Source organism: Oryzias melastigma, linkage group LG10 (genome assembly GCF_002922805.2).
Source record: "Oryzias melastigma strain HK-1 linkage group LG10, ASM292280v2, whole genome shotgun sequence".
NCBI lineage: Eukaryota > Metazoa > Chordata > Actinopteri > Beloniformes > Adrianichthyidae > Oryzias > Oryzias melastigma.
This window is the reverse complement of record NC_050521.1, coordinates 22,396,860-22,420,121: the sequence shown is the minus strand read 5'-3', so window position 1 is coordinate 22,420,121 and position 23,262 is coordinate 22,396,860. Positions and strand designations below refer to the sequence as shown.

The 23,262-nt window shown below is 39.5% G+C and overlaps 1 protein-coding gene across 2 annotated transcripts in view; it reads left to right on the top strand.

Annotated features, from left to right (window-relative positions):
* The window catches only part of ppp3cb (protein phosphatase 3, catalytic subunit, beta isozyme), a 27,488-nt gene extending 4,226 nt beyond the window's left edge, over window positions 1-23,262 (top strand). Inside the window, exons 2-13 of one of the 2 annotated variants that reach the window (XM_024282941.2) lie at window positions 1,083-1,207; window positions 3,352-3,463; window positions 6,195-6,340; window positions 7,668-7,807; window positions 8,620-8,697; window positions 10,151-10,245; window positions 10,332-10,457; window positions 12,001-12,078; window positions 12,159-12,243; window positions 12,407-12,504; window positions 14,572-14,619; window positions 18,750-23,262. In XM_024282941.2, the coding sequence (XP_024138709.1) occupies window positions 1,083-1,207; window positions 3,352-3,463; window positions 6,195-6,340; window positions 7,668-7,807; window positions 8,620-8,697; window positions 10,151-10,245; window positions 10,332-10,457; window positions 12,001-12,078; window positions 12,159-12,243; window positions 12,407-12,504; window positions 14,572-14,619; window positions 18,750-18,928 (1,310 nt within the window). In that variant the 3' untranslated portion in view covers window positions 18,929-23,262. The remainder of the gene's footprint in view (window positions 1-1,082; window positions 1,208-3,351; window positions 3,464-6,194; window positions 6,341-7,667; window positions 7,808-8,619; window positions 8,698-10,150; window positions 10,246-10,331; window positions 10,458-12,000; window positions 12,079-12,158; window positions 12,244-12,406; window positions 12,505-14,571; window positions 14,620-18,749) is intronic. The other variant, XM_024282942.2, reaches the window with a different exon arrangement.

Below are 23,262 nucleotides of genomic sequence, written 5' to 3'. Positions count from 1 at the left end.
TTGCAGATGCCTTTTGCCAGAGAGGAGCTACAGTTCCAAACCCAAAACCATAAACATTTATTGAACACTCTGAAACTACATTTTTTAAACTTTAAAACCGTAACGTTTTAACATAATTATGAACTAGATATATAGCATTACCTGCGATAATGCTAGTGTGAATGCTGTAAGCTAATTTTGGCTGCTGAAGATGCTAGTGCTGATAATGCTGAAATTGATAGCTAAATACACTGAAGCTGATAGCTGAAAATGATGAAGCTGATAGCCAGCTACAATATTAGCTAAATGCCAAATTAGCCTAAAAAAAACTTAGGTTAGCCAAAACAGCTAGCATGTAGCTGAAAAAATAGCTAAACTTCAAAATAACCTTAAGAAAAGCCAAAATTAGCCCAAACAGATACTGTAGCATGTAAATATTAGCTTAGCTCCAAAATAGCCTGAAAAACAAAAACAAAAAAAGCAAAAATTAGCCAAAACAGCTAGCATGCATGTAGTTGAAATATTAGCTAAACTCCAAAGCAGCCTAAAAAATCTTAATAAATGCCAAAATAGTCCAAAAAGCTACCTCAATGCCAATTTTTTAATTTTCTTTAATATAATTATAATTAATAAAAATGCTGGAATATTATTCCAAAATAAATCAGCTTTAACCTTAAATAACTTTCAATATTTTACTCTCCATATAAATATATTTTGTCAACTTTTGCAACAGGATTCAGTACATTCTCAGTTTGAAATCCCTATTTTTGTCTTTCTAAATTATGTTACTGGAATTATTTTAATGCCGATCCTGTTTCTTCTCTAAAATGTTGCACCAAATTGACCTTATCTCACACTGCGTTGTAGCAATCTCTGAAAAAGAAGAAGCTTAGAGAAAATTCACTGCCCAAAATGCTGTATATTTTGCATAATCTGTGCAGGATTTGTGCTTCTAAATGCAGGGAAGGATACCTACACCTCTGTAAATGCAAATCAGAGCATACGGAGCCAGAAAGGCACAGATGGTCCCACACTTGTAAACCAAAATGTGGATTTTCCAGCTCTGACAGCATGACCTGCATAATCTGTTTGTTCTTCTGCAGTGTGTGGAGACATCCATGGTCAGTTCTTCGACCTGATGAAGTTATTCGAAGTCGGGGGTTCTCCTGCTAACACACGCTACCTCTTCCTGGGGGACTACGTGGACAGAGGCTACTTTAGCATTGAGGTGAGGACGGGCATGTGGACTTCCTGGCACACACCCGTCTGGCTGTAATTTTTTTGTGGGCGTGCATCGAACCGGAAAAGCTCCACGCTCAATGGATTGTGAATGCAGTGAGCGTACGGCTAAAACGGTGTCAGTGGCTTACACTTCCACAGGTTTTAGTGCTCCGTCTCTGGGGAGGGAGCGTCACTAAAGCTCACCGCTACACCTCTGCCATATGGAAAAGGCTCTAACCATACGGAGACGGGCAGTGATGCAGGCATGTGCACAAAACAGCAGTCTGCTCTGAGAATACCTAACTTATAGACCAGTTTGGATTCATCCAAACAGACGTGACTCAAGCATATTTTCATGGCATTTGAAGAAAACATGCAATTTGGAAGCTCTTGGAGGATTTATACAATATGGAGAGACTTCGTAGATTCTTGAAACCAACAAGAGGAGTAGATGATTTTAAGCTGCTCTGTTTACAAAAAGATGGTAAGGATTCACATGAGTCCAGTAGCTTTACTTTGTGGTGCTATCAACCCCATGATGAGTTTTGTGCGCTCGCCGAGTGCTCGCACTGCTATTGTACAATTTCTAGCAATCAGACGGTAGCAGTGGGAAGGCAGCGCAGATGCTGTGGGACGGCAGCGCAGTGGCAGTGGGACGGCAGCGCAGTGGCAGTGGGACGGCAGCGGAGTGGCAGTGGGACGGCAGCGCAGATGCTGTGGGACGGCAGCGCAGTGGCAGTGGGACGGCAGCGCAGTGGCAGTGGGACGGCAGCGCAGATGCTGTGGGACGGCAGCGCAGTGGCAGTTGTATGGCAGCGCAGTGGCAGTGGGACGGCAGCGCAGTGGCAGTTGTATGGCAGCGCAGGAGCAAGGGAGTGGCAGTCAAAAATTTGCCATTCATCAGACTATTTTGAGGACCTTGGAGACCCTCCCATCAGTTAGTTATCGTCCTGCTGGCCTCCTAACACACGCCTGTCACTGAACTTCCACCGCGCAACCTCCAAATGTGCCCGGGTGGCCACTGACCGATGTCAAAAATTAATCCATAAAATTTTTACTTTTTCTTGAAACCTGTAATAATGTATGTAATAATACGACTGCCGTGTTCCGATTACAAATACTGCCGAATTTGCTAAAAAACTTACATTTATGTCGGCGGGCAGTGGTATTTTGGGACATGTGGACGTAGTCGTACGTAAATATTTATTTGCAAATAAATATAAACAATAACATTTAATTACTCTTATTCATGAATAGACATATTTGCACTTATACGAACAGCATGTGACCCTTTAAATCCATTCAATATTAAAATTAAAAATCAAGTTTGTCAAATAGTGTTTGATTAACCGCTTGATAAGCTTCGGCTCGGTCTTATATTTGGTGTTAAATCCATCACTGAACAAAAAATACATGCATAAATTGAGAGGTAAAAACATTTTTTTTTAAACTTTTGTTTCCATCGCTGGATCATTAAAAATGCTGTTCTGAAAATCTGTGCAGTCATGCTTTTATTCTGTATCTACAATATGTATGGGTTCTGAATGCAAAAGCTTCAGTTTTTAAAGCTTCTCTTTTATTCCTTCACGGTGGCTCTTTTGTTTTAAAGAAAAATGCAAATTATTTAAATAAATAACATATTTTTGTAGTTTTGGTCAAAGTGTTTTAGTTTACTAAGTTTTATCATTTACATTTATATGTCAGATAATTAAAATGATGGTAAAATGATTAATCTATTGTCAGAGTGGTTTATAATTCGAATTAGCTTAAAGCGCATATTTTCTGCACAGCAGTTGCTGTTCAGAAGTTTTATATGATTTTATTTACACCTATAGATTTTAAAAATTAGAGTAAAGGAGAAAAATAAGTGATAATGATAAAAAATGGCATGTTTGAGTGTCATGAGTTTTTAATTTGGGTAAATCTGCTGCATCAGAAAAGTCTTATTTGACATTTAAAAAAACTCCAGTTATTGTAAATATTTAAAAGCTACATTTTCAGTTTGAATGGTTTAATGACCACAAAAACATAAAGTTTGTTTTTTTTTAATGGTAAAATGAGACGTTAAAGGTTGCAGATCCCTGAGTTAAATACATAAACTGATATGTTTTCTTCCTTCTCTTGTTTTTTCCCCCCCTGATGAACTTTCAGTGCGTGTTGTACCTTTGGTCTCTGAAAATCCTCTACCCAAAGACGCTCTTTCTTCTTCGGGGAAACCATGAATGTAGACATCTGACAGAATATTTCACCTTCAAACAAGAATGTGAGTCAAGTCTTTTTTTTTCCTTCACAAAATTACAAGGTCTTTCCATCTGTCTTTGTTGCTGTAGCATTTCATCCATTCGCATCGAGAAGCCCTCATCCGTTTTGAGAAGCTTGCTTTTGCCTCTGAGTGCCGGGGAACATATTTTATTTATGGCTACATACATGATAAAAGACTACACTTGGCCCTTGGCAAAATAGTCTGCACCCTTTCCAGTTTGTGATGATACATGAAGAAGGAGCCTGTGTTGCACAGAAGCTTGTGGGTTCCTTTAATTTCAGTTTTAATTTGGTTCATACCAAGGGGCAACTCCATGACTTCCAGATTGAAGCGCACACAGAAACAAAAGTTCGGTTCTCTGTCCTAGTTTCAGCACAGCTCTGTGTAATTATTACTTTGGTTCAAGGTCCAAAACAATTTACAGTCACAGTCCCGTTCACACATTCACAGACTGATGCCGGCTCCACTACCAAACACAACCTATAAACACCAGGAGTAATGTGGGGATTCAAGACAATTTGATCAGGGAAAAACTCCCCCCAAAAAAACATTTAGACAAGGGTTTTTTCAGTTTTTAAATCAATTTTTAAATCAGTCCAGTATCTAATCTGGATGCATAATAGCTAACCTGACTTCTGTCACCATCTACTAACCAGGTTAGCAAACTGTTTCAGTCTTCAGTTTATCTAAAAAAAATGCCAAAACGGAACTTGAGTTATTGACTGCACATGAGAACTGGACTGAGTATTCCAAACAGGAAGTACCCACTGGCTCCAAAAAGCCAATAGACTTCTATTGAGAAATAAACAGCTTTTACTTTATTTGTCAGAATATTGCTCTGATACTTTTTTGTAACTTATTCTCAATAATCTTTGTTTTTTCAATATATTTTTTTTTCTGTGATTCAAGTTTTTCAAGTTATAAACGGACCAATCAGATGCCTCATTAAAACCATGTGGTGCCCACTGGCCCCCATGTCCAATATGCAAAATGTTTGACAGATTTCCTGTAGCCTGCTCTCAAGTGGAGTGTGGACTTCCAATAAGCTCCCTCCTGATTGGCTAGAGTGGTTACCATAGAAATGTTGACTGAAACCGAACTGGACCAACAACTGCTTACTGACATGCGGTGTACATCCTGTAAGAAAATGGCAACTGAGTTGACTTCATTTAATTGGAGCCGGAAGTAAGCCATTTTTTTACGAGTGACATCACTCTCACTCAGTCCAGTTCTCATATACAGTCAATGGTGATGACGCTCCTTGAATTATCGATAGAATGACCAGAATTATGTTAACTGCGTAAAGGAAGACTTTTAAAGACGTTTAAATTCAGTTTTTAGTTTCACGGAAAGGAAGTCATCTGATGTCAGAAATGTCTTCCATATATCTTCTTTAGAGTTATTTTCCTCCTTTCCTCCCTTTTTCCTCCTCTCAGCTCGTTTCCTTCCTCCTTTCCCACACGGCTATCTTCCTCTTCCGCTGCCTCCATCCATTCATCCATCCACCCCCCTCCAGTGCGTCTCCTCCACCTGCGTTCCTCGCCGTCCGGTCCGAGAGTGGGTGATTAGCGGCAAATTAATTTGGCCCTTAATGATTGGCTCAGGGACCTACTCCTTAGTGCCTGATTGGCCAAGGGACGAGGAAGCTAATTTCCCTTGGTGCTTGTGGCAAATAGTGGTTGCCCTCAATTACCATCTGCCGCGTGAGTGTGTGTTGCGTCGAGAGCGCACGGGTGACACGTGTGTGGAAGTGACTGCACGCATGCGGGAGCGAGCGTCTTCATAAATGTTTGAGTGTGTGTGTGGAAGGAGCTGACAACTGGTGGACTGGCAATAATGAGCTCTTGTTCTACACCAGGCAGATGGAGAGGTTGACAATCGCACTCCTCGCTACCACACACACAAATGTACAACAATACAACACATCTTTCAGCATCTTTTACATCTTTTCCTTCTCCTTCACTTTGCTGCAAGACCCACTCCAATCATCTTTTGATCTATTTTAAAAGTAGTATTTTAATTATGATGACACAGTTTTTAGGCAAAATCTAAAAAACTGTGTCGTTTTAGGACATAATTTCTGCAGAGTGGCAGGAGTTCATTAGAAGTTCACCTCTAAATTTTGGCCCATCACCCCTTTGTTTAGACGCTCTCCCGTTAGCTTACAGCCTAACATCACCAGGTCAACAAAAATGGCGAGCAACATCGGAGCCAGATTCCAGCTCAGACGAGGAAAACAAAGACGGTCATGGATCTGTTTGTCTCTGCTCCTGATTCACACTGATTTAAATAAGAAAAAACTCAGAAATTGTATTTTAAGCTTCACTTTCTTTGATAAAAAACGTCATTTTTAAAACCCCATTTTCATTGGAACGTGTCTTTAACTTCTAATCTTTTTTTCTCGTCCAACCTCTTTTCCACTGTTCCTTATAAATCTTAAATATAAATTTGGCCCGTTTTGCAGCTTGAACCTCACATTTGGGTCAGACGTATTCTTTTTGATGAGCAAAAATGCTCCTCTATGAAATTCCACGTTTCCATGTGACAGACTTGAAGCTCATGTTGATGCTTTTATGTCAAAAAGAACCAAAATAGATCCATGCGTGGAGAAACGCTGACGTCTTCTTCAGATCTGTCCATGTTCTGGATGTTTGGTTTTTGCATTTCTTGTTGAGGGATGTCAAAACACACTTTTATTTATTTTTTTTCCTTTTGTGGTGCAATGTTCCAGGTAAGATCAAATACTCGGAGCAGGTGTACGATTCCTGCATGGAGGCGTTCGACTGCTTGCCCCTGGCTGCTCTGATGAACCAGCAGTTCTTGTGTGTGCATGGCGGGCTTTCACCAGAGATCCACACGCTGGACGACATCAAGAAGGTACAACAATCCGTCTTTAGCATCTATAGTTCTGTTATTGTGTGAAACCATTTTTTAAATCGTTTTACTCTTAGATGATCTGAGAGAATCGTAGCCCAAAAAAAAATATATATATTCAAAATATTTGGTGTTTTTAGCTGCTCATTTACTTCAATACATTAGTGCAGAAATAAATTAATTGACTTATTTTTCTTTTTCTGTTTCATTTGCACCCTTTAAAACTTTTTTCAGTGTAAAAAAAAGATAAATGTGTATTTAAAAACTTTTTGTCTTAATTTTTAATTCTGTAGTCAAACTTTTCATTTAAAAAAAATAAATGAATTAATTACTACTTATACATTTATTGTAATATAAAGACATACATTTAATTAAATTATATTTTTTCCTTATCAGATCTTCTAGCAAAGCGTGGAAGGATGCAATAGAGTAAAAAAAAATGTTTTAGCTAATATTTTTGTGTTGTTTCAAAAGGCAGAAAAGAACTACAATCGTTCTAAATTTACACAGTGTAAGAAATTAATTCAGATAGTAAAGCATCCAGATTTGGAAAAAAAAGTACTTCTGATTTAAAAACCCTTAAATTTGAAGCAAAACCACCATCACTATCATTTAAGAATGAGGCTAAAACTTCAATTTCCAGATAAAAAAAAAAAAAGGAAAAAGCGTGTGCGCTTTTGATCGTTGACATATTTTAGAGGCAGCTAGAAAAGCTTCTAACACAAGTTTGCTTGCTGGTTTGCGCCCTGTGGGCATGCTCAGTGCTGTAATTACAGAACAATGCTGAGAACAGAACACTGGAAAAATGTTCCAGGCGGCTCTTCTTTTGTCAGATCTATAAATCACGCTGAACTGACATGCAGTTTTTCCCTAAAAGATCAAATATTTTCCCCATAATCTGCCCCCAGTTAAAAAAATAAATAATTCTGCTGCAAATAATAAGATCAATGCAACAGGATCGACCATCACCTGCCGGCAGCGAATCAGAGGAGCGCCTGAATGGATTCCCGGGAAGCTCGGAGGCGCTGAAAGGAGCCTCGGATGAATGTATACAGTTTTCAGAACCGCAGACGCGCACACGCTTCCTCGTCTAATGGCAGCGTTTCCATGGTGATCTGCCGGTGTGACATCTTCCCCCTCCTGTGTGGCGAGGGTTGCCATGGAGACGCACGGCTCCAACATCATGTGTTTGTTTGCATGTGGTTTTTCGGGTGCCTTCTTTCCCGTCTTATTTAAGTGCTTGCGCGACTACATGTTTTGTGGCTTTTTTTCCTTTTTAAAGAAAAGTCTTCTGATTTTTTTTTTTGTGTGTGTTTGTCGTATGTCCTAGTTGGACCGGTTCAAAGAGCCCCCGGCGTTTGGGCCCATGTGTGACCTGTTGTGGGCCGACCCACTGGAAGACTTTGGCAACGAGAAGACCCAGGAGTATTTTGGCCACAACACAGTCAGAGGATGCTCCTATTTTTATAGGTATGGAAAGAATTATTCATCTTTATAGTGTTGCAATGAAAAATACATCAAATATGAGCTCTGAGGGGGATTTCAAGTGAAAATCATTGAAAAATCTAATTATTAAAAAAGCTAAAGTGATGATAAAGATGCAAAAATATCACATTTTCTGCAAAAAGCAGCATGATTTGGGCCACGAGTCAGAAATCTGTGTCGACGGATGTGAGATGTGATGCTGAGATGCTTCTTTATCGCTGCACCACATCCCGGATCTCTCGTTCTGTTGCAAGTTTGTGCAGAAGGTCTTGGACACACAAACACACACTATATGCAAGCTAACACAGAATATTCTCTCACACACACACATCTCTGTTTCAGCATGAAAAGATATCCCACAATCCCCAGGGAGACTGCACGGTTCTGTTGCTATGACGACTGGCTACTCCTGCCAGATATGGAGTGATATTAAGATACAGTGAGAGAACGAGGGAGAGCTGCACAGGAGGGGGGTGCCGACGGTGGTGGTGGCGAGGAGAAAGATGGAAGACGGGGAGGGGGGCGGGGTTGATGCAGGAGCTGCAGCGGAGGGGCAGATGGCAAGTCGGGGTGGAATGAAGTGGGTTCGGCGCTGTGATGGAAACAGGGATGCTTCTTGTTTAGGAGACTCAATCAATCAGCTTCACTGCACTAACCAACCAACCACCCCCCCTCATCGAGCTGGGTCTCACTGCTGCCCTCTGCTGCTCCCTATGAAACCCTACACCAAAATCAACACTTCATTTTCATGTTTCGTTTTGAGAATTTTCTAATGGATTCGCTTGTTTTTTCTTTAGTTATCCTGCAGTGTGTGAGTTCCTACAAACCAACAACCTACTGTCAATCATCAGGGCCCACGAAGCACAGGATGCTGGGTAAGCAGCCGCAGTTCTGGGGGGGGGGGCAATAAAATCAGCTTTATTTTTCATAACTGAGCTGCTTCTGAAACAGAATAAATGAGACACAAAAATCTATGAAATTTTCAGCAAACAATTTTATGCAAATTGATTTACAAATGAACTAAAAGCATTTCCTAACACACAAATATAACTTTTCTTCTCAAAATGAGCTTCATTTCAGGTAAAAGAACTCGTGCATTTTTACGCATAATGAAGAAAAGTGATTAAAACCATCAGCACAAAGTCAACCTAAGAATATTTCTAAAACCACAAAGTAATGAGTGTCAGAACCCGCTACTTATGTAGTTATTACGGTACAAAAACAAATCATTCAATTGATTTCATATGGTAGACATTTTATCAGCAGTTCTAATGGTATTATCCAATATTGACATACTTGATTTATTTCATTTTGAAGCATTTTTTTAATGGTTAGATTTTTAACTTTCCTCAAACAGAAATAAAAATTGATTAATCGATTCAGTGCCAGTTCTACCTCTAAAAAGAAGGACTGAAAAGCTGTGAAACACCTGCCAAACCATTCGGACATAAAAGTGCAAAATATAAGATATTAAACATTTTTCACAAACTTAAAGTAAGATTTTTTTATGTGTTATCAGAAAAGTACTTAAAAATACTAAAGAATAAACTGTTGACAAAGAATTCCAGATTATTGATATTATTTTTTTTTATTTCAATATTATAAATAAAACATTTATAGTTTAGGAATAATAAACATTTACAATATAAAAGTAAACAGTTTGAATGTTTGACTTTTGTTGAAAAAATGTGTAACAATGTTTCCTGGTGATTGTTTTTTTTATTTAAAAAATTATATAAATTAAGTTTAATTTATAAGTAACCGCTTGTTTTATTATATACAATATATCTTAGATTAAAATTTATTTAAGCTGCTTTTTAAGGAGGTTTTAGTTCTGACCCAAAATAAATGAAAAGAATATTAAGATCTGCACTTATTACAATTAAATATTTGCTTATAAAAAAAGGAATAAGTAACTTTTCAAAACATTTTGATATCCATATAAAAAAGAAATTCTCTCATTTTGTGTTTTAACACTATCAGAATTAATTAAAACTATTTAAAATCTGTTTCTACATGAAATAGGTGAGTCTTGCTGGCAGAGTGAGGTAATGAGTTCACTCCGGCACCGTCTTTGTGCTCGTCCTCATTTCCTGTCTAAACTTGTAACACCCTTTGTGTGCAGGAAACTAACTGTACCCAGACTAAGCCTAAAAACCCAAATGTGAACCCTCCTCCTCCTCCTCCTCCTCAACACTTGGAGGGGCTTTTGTTGCTCAATAGTTCTTCTCTCCAGAGATTCTGCTCCATTTTGTGTTTGTTTCCTAAAGCTCTCTGCTCTTGAACTGTCTGCCTCCAGAACAAACCCTCATCTCTCTCTTCGCTCAGGTACCGCATGTACAGAAAGAGTCAGACCACAGGGTTCCCCTCCCTCATCACCATCTTCTCAGCTCCCAACTACCTGGATGTGTACAACAACAAAGGTCTGGAACACCTTCAGAGATTCCACCTGATGAGACTGATGCTTGGAGAAACGCGTTCCTCTAAAGTCTTGTGTTTCTGTGCGCAGCGGCGGTGTTGAAATACGAGAACAACGTGATGAACATCCGCCAGTTCAACTGCTCCCCCCACCCCTACTGGCTCCCCAACTTCATGGACGTCTTCACGTGGTCGCTGCCTTTCGTGGGAGAGAAGGGTAATCAGCGGCTCATTCCTCACATTTATTTTCTTTTGCTTTTTAATTATATATATATATATATATATATATATAAATAAAAACAATATTTTATGAAAGCATCATGGAGCTAAATGAAGGTCAAATGTAATTTCAACACTTTACTTTTATTTTGTAAATTAATTTCAATGGAATTTGGGGTCAATTTTAAATGATTTCCATTGATAACTCACTTATTTCATAGAGCCACATTAAGTTAATATACAAAAACAAATGGTGACTGAGATGACAGGACACCACTCATTTTACTTTAAGCATTAAAAATGATATTATAACTAAAAATAATAATATCTAAAGGCAGATATTACAAATACACCACGTAACAAAAATGAAAAATGTGGATTTTTACAAGTTTGTAGTTAGTAAGTCCCACTCAGACCACTTTTGATCTTTTTAAAAAGAGTTTTTAATAATGATTATGCAGTTTTTAGCAAAAATCCAAAAGCAGGTCATTTTAAGGACATAGTTTCTGCAGAGCAGCAGATCTATCAGAATGGAGCAGAGCAGGGAGCTTGTGGCTTCTTTTTTTATCTACTCCTGATTCAAAACATTTTGAACAAAAAAATCCTCAGAAATTCTATTTTAAGCTTGATTTACTTTATATATGTCCTCCATAAACATGAAAATCTTAACAATTATTTTATTTTTTTTATTGGAGTGGGTCTTTAACAAATATGCTTTGTGTATTTGCTACTGAAGAGGAGTCATTATTTTAAATCAGTTAACTCTGCGTGCATAATATTGTTTTCAATGTAAAACCATGCATATTAAGATTTTTAAAATAACCCAATTTGTATACAAAATATTGGATTTTATGGACACAAGACTGAAAAGAAGGGAAACTTTCAGACAAAAAACCTCCAGAAAACCCACTTGATTCAAAGAAATACAAACATTTAGTACAAAATAAGAGCATACCTAAATGGAAGCAACCAAATTTTGAACTGTTTTCCAACACAATTCTGTTTTTTTTTCCTGGATTGTATTTTTATTCTGTTCTTTTTTCTTTTTTTTTTGTCAGAGTGGGAGGTTTTCTGTCGTTCCTTTCTTCGTCAATCTTTGTTTGCCTATTTGTGCTTTTGCCAGATCCAGAGAAGTCCTCAATTCAAATTTGAGCATCTTCTGTTGGCAGAAATGGAGCTGACATTTCTTTTCTGCTTGGTCCTTGTGACATTTGGTTATTTTTGTGTAAATATTTGCTTTTTTTGAAAATAAAAAAATCCCTGATTACTTTTATTCCTGTGGTTGCCTAGGCTCCAGCAACCATGTAACTGTGAAATTAATGGATGTAATTTATTGCACATCAGGTTTTTTAATCATGTATTTTTATTTTGGGGGTTTTAATCTTCAGAAAGTTTAAGTTTGATTGTTGCTGAGTTGATGCTAGTTAGTTGACTGACCTTGTTAAAATACTTAAGATGGTAGAAATGTCTCTGATGTGATGAATCTACTGGAAATCTTCTGTTTGTAAATTATAGCAGAGTATCTGTATTTTGTGTGACAGTGACTGAGATGTTGGTGAACGTTCTGAGCATCTGCTCCGATGACGAGCTCACGAATGACGGAGAGGAAATCTATGACGGTGAGAGGCGCCGCCTCACCACCTCCAATGGAGGTTTGGAGCTTCTGTTCATGTGTGTTTTTTTATTATTATTTTGTTAGCAAGTGCAGCTGCAGCGAGGAAAGAGGTGATCAAAAACAAGATCCGAGCCATCGGGAAGATGGCGAAGATGTTTTCTGTTCTACGGTGAGTTCAAAACACATCTGTGGATTCTTCCTTTTTCACCAAAATCTGTATTTTAATGTGTCTGCAGGTGGTAGTTTGAGGGAAGTGTGTAATTCTCTGAGTTTCTACTTTTTTCCCCACACATCTGCGCTTCCCTCACTTGTTATCTGTGCCCGTCTCTCAGGGAGGAGAGTGAGAACGTCTTGACCCTGAAGGGGCTGACTCCTACAGGCATGCTGCCCAGCGGAGTGCTATCTGGGGGCAAGCAAACCCTGCAGAGCGGTGAGCTTTTAGACACACGTACATCCCACTCTGAGCACACCTCTGGGAAGTGGAGAAAAGGCACACAGACAGTTTGGATTTCTGCGTTCCTTCCAGCCCTCTTTCCTCTCCTCCTCTGCTGTATTTTTTTCCTCCTCTCATTCCTCACTAACTCGGCGTTCACCTTCACTCAGCGGCGCCTCGGAACACTAACAGCCTGCTGGCCGCATGGGGCAAAACCCATCGACTGTATATGAGAACTGGACTGAGTGACTGTGACATCACCTGTAGAAAACGGCTTACTTCCAGCTGAAACAAGTATCCCTACCTGATCTGTAACCATCAAATATTACATCACGTCCTCTTTGGTTAAGTAATTTGAACAAGGTTAGGTTTGTTTTTCCAAAATCATAACATTTTTATTGTATTTTACTGATATATTTAGTTAATTAAATTAATATAATTACATAAAAAATATAATTTCTATACAGTTTTGCCTCTTTTACGACACTCCTGAGCCATTTAAACAGCAGATATCTCTGTGATCACATACATTTATGTTTTCTCATCAACTGAGACTGAATTACCGTAAAATAAGAAACACCATATAATCATTGTTGTCATTACACACTATGAAAATTTCAACGATGCATGAAAACATCAGTTTAAAGACATCATTCTCTGATCCATTTTATGTTTTACAATTTGGCAATGAAAAACGACGAAAACTCAAGATGTTTTACACTGAGGAGATGAACCCGGTGAACTGCTGCCACCTGTGCAGACAAATTAACTGATAAAAACATGTTTGTGTTAATTGAGCTAATAATGAGGCTGTTAAATGGTGATATTGAATGAGTTATATGGGCTAAAGACGTCAGGCTAGCCTGTTACCACTGTCCAAGATATGTAAAGACCGACGCCATTTTGGAAAGAGCAAGAAATAATGAGATCCGGAATAACAGATACTGTAAAAGTATAATAAAATACTTCATTTTGGTCTGATTATAAAATGGAAAAAAACTCTGATCATCACAAAAATAAGGCCTTTATCAGAAGGACTCAGGCAGGCGGTTTTCCGTTGGCCACGTCCCTCAACCGCCCACCAGATGGAAATTCTGCGAAATTCTTCGCTCTTTGCTAGTCACTAATGAGGAAATCCTGGTCAATTTCTTTCTTTCTGCTTAGTAATCTGCTTACCAGCCGGTTGTCTGGTTAGAACACCCGTACAAATACCACCGTCATCCTCCATACAACAAAAAAGATCGGTGGTTCTGCCAGAAAACGTGGAAATCAAAGTTACAATTGACCTTGACTAGACTACAAGATCAGCCTAAACGTTCACTTTTAAGCATAAACTTACTCAAATTTTCCTAAAAAATGTTTTTATAAGTTGTTTTTATCAGCTGACAGTAATAATTTACTCGTTAAAAGTTGTTTTCTTTTACTCCTGCTTGTGCAAGTGTAGCACAGCAGTAAACAGGCATCTCGCCCTTTCCAAGATGGCGTCCAACTTTGCGTATGCAACAAGCTAGCGTAACAACTCTAGCCTATATATCTCATTGGTGGTATTCTTATACTTAAACAAAACAGTAGAAGAATCAATAAAAAGTTAAAAATAAAGTTTGTCATTATTGTAAAATTTTAAAAAGTACTTATAATTGTTCTAATCGTAAGAGATACTCCAATCGATAAGTACCATAAAATGTTTCAAGGCGGGAGGGAGGAGTTACTCATTCCAGTTCTCACATACAGTCAATGGTGAAAACAGTGACGTTCAAACATCTCAGTCTGAAGTGCATGAGCTGCTGCTAACAAAGGACGCACATTCAAAGCCTGAAACATGCCCGAGTCTTCACAGAAACCTCTTCTCCTGTCGTAGCAACGCAATGCAGTTTCTTTCATCCCTGTTTCTAAAATGTTTATGTTTGACGACATCTACCGGAGAGCCGTGGACGCCCATACCCTCCTCCTTCTTTGTGTCTTCTGTCTGCACAGAAGCATGTTTCAGCCTTTCTTCTCCTCCCTCCTTCTTTCTGCTTCGTCTCTTCTGTCTTTCTGTCCTCCTCTCTCCTTCTCATCCTTCAGCCACCATTGAGGCCATAGAAGCTATCGAGACAGTTAAAGACGCCGAAGGTAAAAATCACTCTCATCTCACCGTGTGTGTGTGTGTGTGTGTGCGGCAAACATGGCCGTTCTATCAGCTGCTCCCTCACCACGCCCTCCCATGCTCACCGGGTTGCATGCTTCAGCTGCAAAAACTCCTTCTACAGAAACACACAGAACCCTTTAACACCTGAGGCGCTTCTGGTGACGCTTAAATACAAATTTTTTCGGCCATTTCCAGCTGATTTTGAAGGAGAAAAGCGGCTCGGCTTCAAAATCAGCTGGAATGATGTGTTAACGTTTGTAAAGTTACAGTAAATCAAAGAACTTAAACACTGGAGCTCCGGTATTAAAGGGTTAAAAGTGACAAATGTTCTTCTATTGCAAAACTTTTTTTCAGTAAAAGTTGCATTTGGTGGGATTTAAAATAAAATATTGATAAATATGCATTCCTGTCATGAAAGCGTTATCAAATATGCTTGTAAATTGTAAAAAAAAAAAACAGTGTTTTGAACCAGTAAGTTGGTCAATTACATCCACAGTGGAGACACTTTTTATTCACTCTGAAAGCTAAAATATCAAGCAACTCGTAAAAAAAAAATAAAAAAAAATTCCACTCCTTAATGGTGGAAAAATGTCCAACGTATAGTTATCTTTTAGTCTATTTTTAAAAATCATGATTATGAATTATTCTGGCCAAGGACATAGTTTCTGCAGAGGAGCAGGAGTATGGTGTTATTTTTCCACCAAAAGTCTCCCACGAGCGTATATCGTGGAGGACCGTGCACTCGTGGAGATTGCCCTTCTCGCCCGTTTGAAACTCAACATTGAATAAAAAGAAAAAACAAAACAAACAAAAAAACCCCAGAAATTTCCGCGTATAATTCAGTTTTCAAATTAAAACTAAAAAGGAAAAGAAGTGGGAAAAGGACTGATTTATTTATTAATTTCTAAAATACTGTAGTAGAAGAAATCATTTTTGATGTTCCCATTTAAAAAAAAAAAATCATCTTAAGCTCCGCCTCCCTGAAGAAGGTGGGTCAAAATGGTCTGGGGGTGGTTGCTCCTGGGTTGGCAGCATCAGCTCTGGTTCAAACCTCAGCTGGGGCTTTTCTAACATGTTTTTTGGGGTAATTTGGGAGTTTTATACTCTTATTTTTGGACAAAATTGAAATAACTTGTGTAGTTTGTTGGCAGATTTAGTTTTTTTACTACCAGCTGCTGCCAACTAGTTTCTAGTCAAATTCGACATTTTTAAATATCCGGCATGGTAGTGGGAGCTAATGGTTTGGGATTCTCTGCTGGAGCTCTTGATGGAAACCTTCAGATTAAATGTGTGTCTGCGAATCTGCTTCAGTTTCTTCATGGTGTGATGTTCTTGCTCAGTTGCGGGATCTGCTGACGATCAGCGGATCCCTCGGAAACTGCCGTGGCGGCGAGCGTTCCAGTTTCTCCTGAGCGCCGTCGTTTGTGTTTGTCTCTGGTGGCGTGTAGCTCGTGTCCACAGACCCGTCTGCACGCATCAGTGAGCCGCTTCCTGTGTTTCGTGCCCTCCGAGAACACAGACCCATAATTTGTTCGTTCTGATGAATTATGGAGGACTCCGTTTGTGACATTTTTGTGGCGCTTTTCTTCAAAAGTGGCGCTTCCTTCTTTCTGTTTCCAAAATTATTTTGTTAAAATTGTTCTAAAACCACGACAGAAGGCAGTGGTTTTCATCTTCTGGTTTATTTTAACCCTTTAACACCTGAGGCGTCACCGGTGACGCTTAAACGCAAAATCTTTAACAAGCTGTAATTTTTTAATCGTTAACGCGATCAACGTCATGATCAATGTCATTCCAGCTGATTTTGAAGGAGAAAAGCAGCTCGTCGAGCTGCTTTTCTCCTTCAAAATCAGCTGGAATGACATTGATTATGTTAATGGTTACAATAAACCAAAGACCATAAACACTGGAGCTCTGGTGTTAAAGTGTTAAAGTCCACTGATTTACCTCTTAGCTTTTGAGATTCCTTTAAAATCAATTGATTTAAACGCTTTCTAAACATTTACTTCCATTCAAAATTCCAGAAGAAATTTAGCACAAAAAAATATATCTTTTAAGAAAAACTGAAACTACTTTCCGCTTCATCTAAAAGGGTGTGCATGTCTTAGGAAAGAGTTTAAAAGGAAAAAAAAAGACTTTTTTCCATCCTCGTGAGCAGGAGTTGCACCATCAACAACTAACTCATCAGTTTCAGTAATTCCCATAAAGCACAGAACTGATCTGCTACTGCCAATAAATGAAACCGAAACGGTTCAGTTTCTTGTTTTCTCGTTTTTCATTGAAAGTTGACTGACTGAAGATGTAAATCAGTGGAATTTAAAAAAAAAAAAAGGCCACAAAAAGAGGCTAACCTGATCGGATTTTCTCCGTGGGCCTGTTTTGATCAAACGTCCGGCTGTCAAAACCTCCTCAGATGTGTGTCTGTGCAGCTTTGCCTCGGTATTCTGTGTCTCCTGTTGCTTCTTCTTCTTCTTCTGCCAGTTGTGTCAGACTACTGATCTAGGATCAAAGGCCGAGCTTCCCGGGTCAAACTCGGGTCATCCTAGCTCAGAACTCAGACAGTAGATGGATAGTAGTGATGTGTGCAGAGTTTGGGGCCAGAATTTTGTTTATGCAAACCTCTAATTGTCCAAACGAGACGAGCCTTAGTCACACGCGTCCAGATGGGGGTCGATTTGTATGGGTGCGGCGGGTTTTTAGGTCTCTAGGAAGACGACAAGTTAAATCAATACAGAAATGATAAAAAAGTCAGACAACAGCAGAAACAGAAACAGCAGATGGAGTTGTAAATACAAAAACACAACAGCAAATTCGTAAAACATAGAAGTAACAATTAAGAAAAAAAGTAGAGAATAAGCAAACAAAAAAATGAAATAGGAAAACAAAAACATGGCCAATCACTACCAAAAAATCACTGGTCCCAAACCCTCAGGACACGGTACCGGACGAGGTACCGGGTTAGGGTACCAATCCACGTTCTAGTACCAGTACTTCTCCGCGTCCTGAGGGTTGGAGACCCCTACTTAGAGTATGCATTTTTTCCCTGTCTGTGGCCCAGTACAAAGTGGCCCTTGGACCACTTGGGTACCCCGATTTAACCCTTGTGCTATCTTAAGGGGTCCAGATGACCCAAATCTTACATTAACGTGTTATCCATCCTAATACAAACGTGGATGAAGGTGGACGGGATTTCATGTCTGCTACGGACACCAGTGACAATCAAAAATCATTCAAAAATAACCCCAAACTAAAATAACAAAAGTCAGCAGTGGAAGACTACTGAGGACAAAGAGGGGAAAAAGAACAAAAAAAGAAAAGAAAAATGAAAGAAAATTGTATTTTTTTAAGTAAGGATTACTTAGTTAGCATGTATTTAATTTAGATTAGTTACATTTATAAATTGATGGCTGAAGTGCACAGAATTGATAAACTATTTGGGTTTTTACATCCCTGTTGACCTGAAGACGTCTTGTTTGCTCAACTCTACCTCCAGAATGAACAGATTTTATATACAAATCAAAACTTTGGTAAAAAGTTTGATCTTTTATGAGTTAAAAGTAGATATTATCTAATGCTGCACAACATTGGTGAATAGCTGTTCATAACTGCACTGAGATGATCCTGTTCAGAACAGAGCATCTTTTATTTTGAAAATATGTAAAAAAAAATTTAAAAAAAAGAAATCAAATTTTAATAGATGGTAAGTTCTTTTATATTTTTGCTTTTGTTTGGGCCAAAAAATAGACATAATTAATATTTATTATTTAAAAAAAGGAAGGTCATGAATGAAAAATCCAATTTTTTTAAAGAATAAAGTAAGACTATGCGGCTCCTTCTAGGTTTAGTCGAAAACGAGTCCAATTGGCTTCTTTCCTGTTAAAGGTTACCGACCCCTGGGTTAACCGATCGGTCTTGATATTTTGATCGTGCCACCTGCTTGTCCCGTACAGGTGAGCCCACATTTCTCCCTCCACTGTAAGGGCAGTTGTGACTAAGGCTTTTCTCTTTGCTTTGGCGTTCTTCATCCTCCAAAGAGGTTTGGCTGAACGACGTTCTCCGGAATGTTTTGTCAAATCCTAACTCGGTGTGGATGTCTGTGTGCGCCTGTCTGCAGCCATCCGAGGCTTCTCGCCGCAGCATCGGATCAGCAGCTTCGAGGAGGCCAAGGGTCTGGACCGCATCAACGAGAGGATGCCGCCGAGGCGCGACGCCGTCAACAGCGTGGGCCTGTCGATGGGACGCATGAACATGGGGGAGCCCAACGGCACAGACAGCAACAGCAATATACAGTGATGCCCCCCCCCACGCGCTCAGACCTGTACCTGCAGTTACAGCAACAACATGGATCCACGTTTAGACACATGTACATAGTCATACATACATGTGAGAAATGCATCGCTAGCCAATCCTGCAGACGACGCTCACATCCCATCATCCACTGCACACAAGCCCACACAGACACACTATTAGCTACCTTTCCTCAGCTCTTATGTAAAGGCATGAGTGTACCCGGACTTTACCACCAACAGCTGAGTTTCTATACTGAACTGATCAGCTCTGGTCTCGAGAACTACATCTGTATCGGCACAACCACAGGAGAGAAACTTCGAGGACGCTCCCCGTGACCAACAGCAGGAGCTGCCGTCCAGTCTGTGCCGGGGGGGACGCCTTGTGGCTCCACAGCATGTTTGTGGCGTGTCCGTGTGTTTGGGCTCAGGTGTGGCGTTGCTTTCAAGACGGTTCCTTCTGCTCACGAGGCGACAAACCAAACTACGGTTCATATTTAGAGTTGAGGATAGGCCTGCACATGCTACAACACGTTAGCATGCATGCAGTTGCAACCTTCAAAGGTCGAATTACCAAGTTTTGACATTATTATCATCCATCTCAGATAAACGGTACAACAAGATGCCAAAACAAACGCAACACAAAAAGTTTGTCAAACTAAGTACACCGCAACCCTGACAGCAAAGAAGAAAAGGCTGTAACAGCCAGTTAGAGGATCAAATCCACTGGTTTTTTATAAATATCTCTGAGGATACTTAGAAATTTATGTAGACATTTTCAGTAAGTTCACTCCAAAAAAACTGCATCTCAGACTCTACAAGCCTCAGTTAGCTTACCAGACGTTTCCTCTGCCTTTCTGGCTCTCAGGGCTAATCAGAACTCCCCCTTCCCCTGGCCGCTTCCCCCACTTTCTAGGTGGTTGTAAGTTCCTAAGATACTTTATGCTACCAAAAGGATCTTCTGGTCTCTGAGGGGAAAATCAAGACACAAAGCGAGCTTTCTGAATCAACTTAGCAGGAATTAAAGAGCATTTAAAAAGTCAAATCGTTGGGTAATGACAGAAACTTTCCATCAATTAGTGCCTGCACCTCCTCAAAACTCAGCCTTATAGACTTATTCTTATTTGAGGAACTTCAAATCCACCCCCATTTTTTTTTTTTTTTTGTTTCTTCTGCTTTTTGATTGACTGGGGATTCCAGTTCTGCTGGTTATGCATGTCCCACATTCATACCACAAAGCTCCTGGAACAAGGACCCGATCCACTACAAGGGGACTTTTTGAATCACAGTTATGAAGAGGAAATCTTTTTGGGACTAATAGCTGGGAAGTTTGGGGTTTTTATAGGGATTGTTTTGAGCCCAAATTAATAATAATAATAAAAAAAACTGAGGGATAATCTGAATTGCTTCTCTAGCCCTACATTTATCCCTCCAAGTGGAGAGATTTGGAAAAAATTCAAACGTTACTTCCACTTGATGACATCATCAACAGTCGCCGGTCAGCTACGTTAGCATGGAAAATACATAAAATTGGTTTAATAAACTTTAAAAGACATGCAAAAACTTCTGTGTTCTGGAGCACTCCTACGGGAAGAAAAACGTCTCTCCTCTGTGCCACAAGTACGATGCAGATCGTCTTGGCGGTGGAGGGATAACCAACCTTCAGAGGGGTAGGGAAGCAATTCAGATTCAAACTGATATTAGCTGCGTTTCCATTGACTGAAATTGTGCAAATTGGATTAGCCTCATGGAAAAAAAAAACTTGCATTTATCAGAAAAAAGTTCTTGGACTTCGAGGAGTTGGTTTTTAAGGTGTATCAAAATTTACATACTCTGCAAAACTGCAATAAAAACTTTTTTTTTAATTAAATGAGTCATGTGACCAACAGTGGGATAACACACTTGAGATGTTTCGCTGGGCGCCATAAAAGTTGAGTGTCATGTGGAATCATTTGGATCCACAACTCCTCTGTAAAATCACCTTCCACGATTTCTCAAAAATCTCTTCATCCGTAGCCGCTCCCGCGTAGCCTGCCGTTCAATAAGATGCCGACGTCTCCTTTGATAGATGACGATGAGCGCTAATTTGGCAGAAATTTGAACGCATCTGCAATAAATCAGAGTAAAATTCACATCCATCGCCATGTTTTTGAATGACTTTTCGTGTGAGTCGGTTTGTGTTAATTCGCATAATTATAATTTAATGAACCTACCAGTGTAATTGTGAAATTGTGTTTGTTTTTCCAGACATTTCTAGAATTTCGATAACGTTTTGCACATTAATGGAAACGCAGCTAGTTTGGCTGTAACTGGATACAATATCTGAAGAAGGAAAATAAATAAATCAAATTTAATGAATAAAGCTGAAAACACTTTCAATTCAAAACAAGCTGATCATAATTTGGCCTAATGTCCCGAATCAATAACAGCAAGGATTGATGCAGTAATTCAAAGATGAGTCAGGAGGTGTACTTAGTTTTTCACATACGGCTCAGTTTGAGAAACAAATCTAAATCTGGAACGAACCATTGACTGTATATGAGAACTGGACTCTCTCAAAGGAAAAGATTCACTTACGATGTTATTTAATATGGACGCCGCCATGTTGGAGTCAGACGGCATCATTGAGCAGTAATTGGTGTGTGAGAGTTTAAGTCAATGTTTCTATGGCAACCACTTTCACCAATAAGGAGAGATCTTATTGGAAGTTCCCACAAAATCGAATGTGGTCGCTGTACGTCGACTTTTACTCGATTGGCAAGTTTAAAATCCCATAAAAAATAGGATTAACAAGAAGAAAAAAAGGTTGGTTACTCTGACAGATATAATCAGTTATTTGGAACTCGAGGGGGGCGGGGTCACTCACTTCTCATATACAGTCACCTGAGGACACGTAGAGAACTTCTTTCATTCACAAAACTTTGCTTTATTTCTCGCTTGCAGTTCACACCGACAGTCTGGCAGTAACCAAACGCTGCAGAAGGGTTACGCGCTGGCTTTTCCGTGCGTGCAGACGCTCCCAGCTGCAGTCTAATCTGAGCCCTGAACTCCTGCAGGAGGAGATTCCCTTCTTGCTTCTGTAGCACTGCACTGCGTCCGTTCTCCGCTTGAAGCCAAGGGGAACTGTCCCCCTCAAACTCTGGTTCTCAGCCAGCTCGCTCTCTGGAAAGGCTTGAAACTGGGCCCAATTTATATTAGAGGAGTTTCCCTCTACGTGTAAATAATTTACAAAGAGGTTTTATTGCACATCTGATGCATATGATCACAGGAGATGCAGTATAAGTGAAATGCTTTATTTTAGGGAGGAGATTCATATTCGTCCTCCTTTCCTTCTGGGTTGATTTCTGCAGATTTTTTGGGGGGGAAGCTGGTTTAAATGGCATTTGTCGGAGGAAACCGATTCTTCTGAAGGCCAGAGGAGGAAAACTGAAGTTAAAGGTCTTTGTAAAGCATTTATATTAACGCATCAGTGCATGCAAAGTTAAGTTCTTTGATAATAATGTGAAGATTATATTTGTGCTCTGTGTTTCACTATAGTAGGAAATTTTTCCTTCTGGGTTTTCTGGTTAATATAAATGAACTGAAGGTATGATTTGTCATTTATTTTGTACATATTGTTAATTTATTTTTTCAAATCGTTTTTTCTGTCACTGTATTTTCTTTTGGTCTCATTTATTCCTTTATTTTTTTGTAAGTGTTTTTCAGTTGCGCTGTACAGAACGACAGTACGCTTCTCTTCATGCCCCGCCCCCTCCCCTCCAATTTGTCTATGTACAGGAGTTGTTTTTAATGATAAATATGAATACTTAAACCAATATGAAACGAATGATCGTACTAAATACATTCGGGCAGCCAAAAGCATGATTGCATGGTTCAAGCCGGCGCTGTTCGAGGCAAAAAGCGGCGGAGGAGCCGGCGACGGCGCCAGTTTTTAAGAAAAAATGTTTACTCTGAGCATCATTCATGAGGACTCCTCGGTATTTGATTCTATTTATGATGACTATTTTGATTCTATTTATTATGGACATTATTCTTAATATTTAAGCTCTCTCTGCTGGTTGCTCTTCATGTTGCGTTGCTCCTTGGTTGTGCTTCTTCGGGAGAGGTGACCCGGATCCTGCCCCGCCCCCTCCGGATGACCCTGCGCCATAGAGTTGTGCCACGGTTCCGACTTTCTTTCTTTCTTTCTTCCTTCCTTCCTCTCTTGCTTTCCTCCTTTCTTTCTCCTTTCCTGCCCCTCCCTGGACTTTTCTGTTTCGGCTCCCTGGTCACTAACACTGTAAGCATGCCCCATGGGATTATCCACTTTTTTACTCTTGAATAAAATATGCATGAACCTTT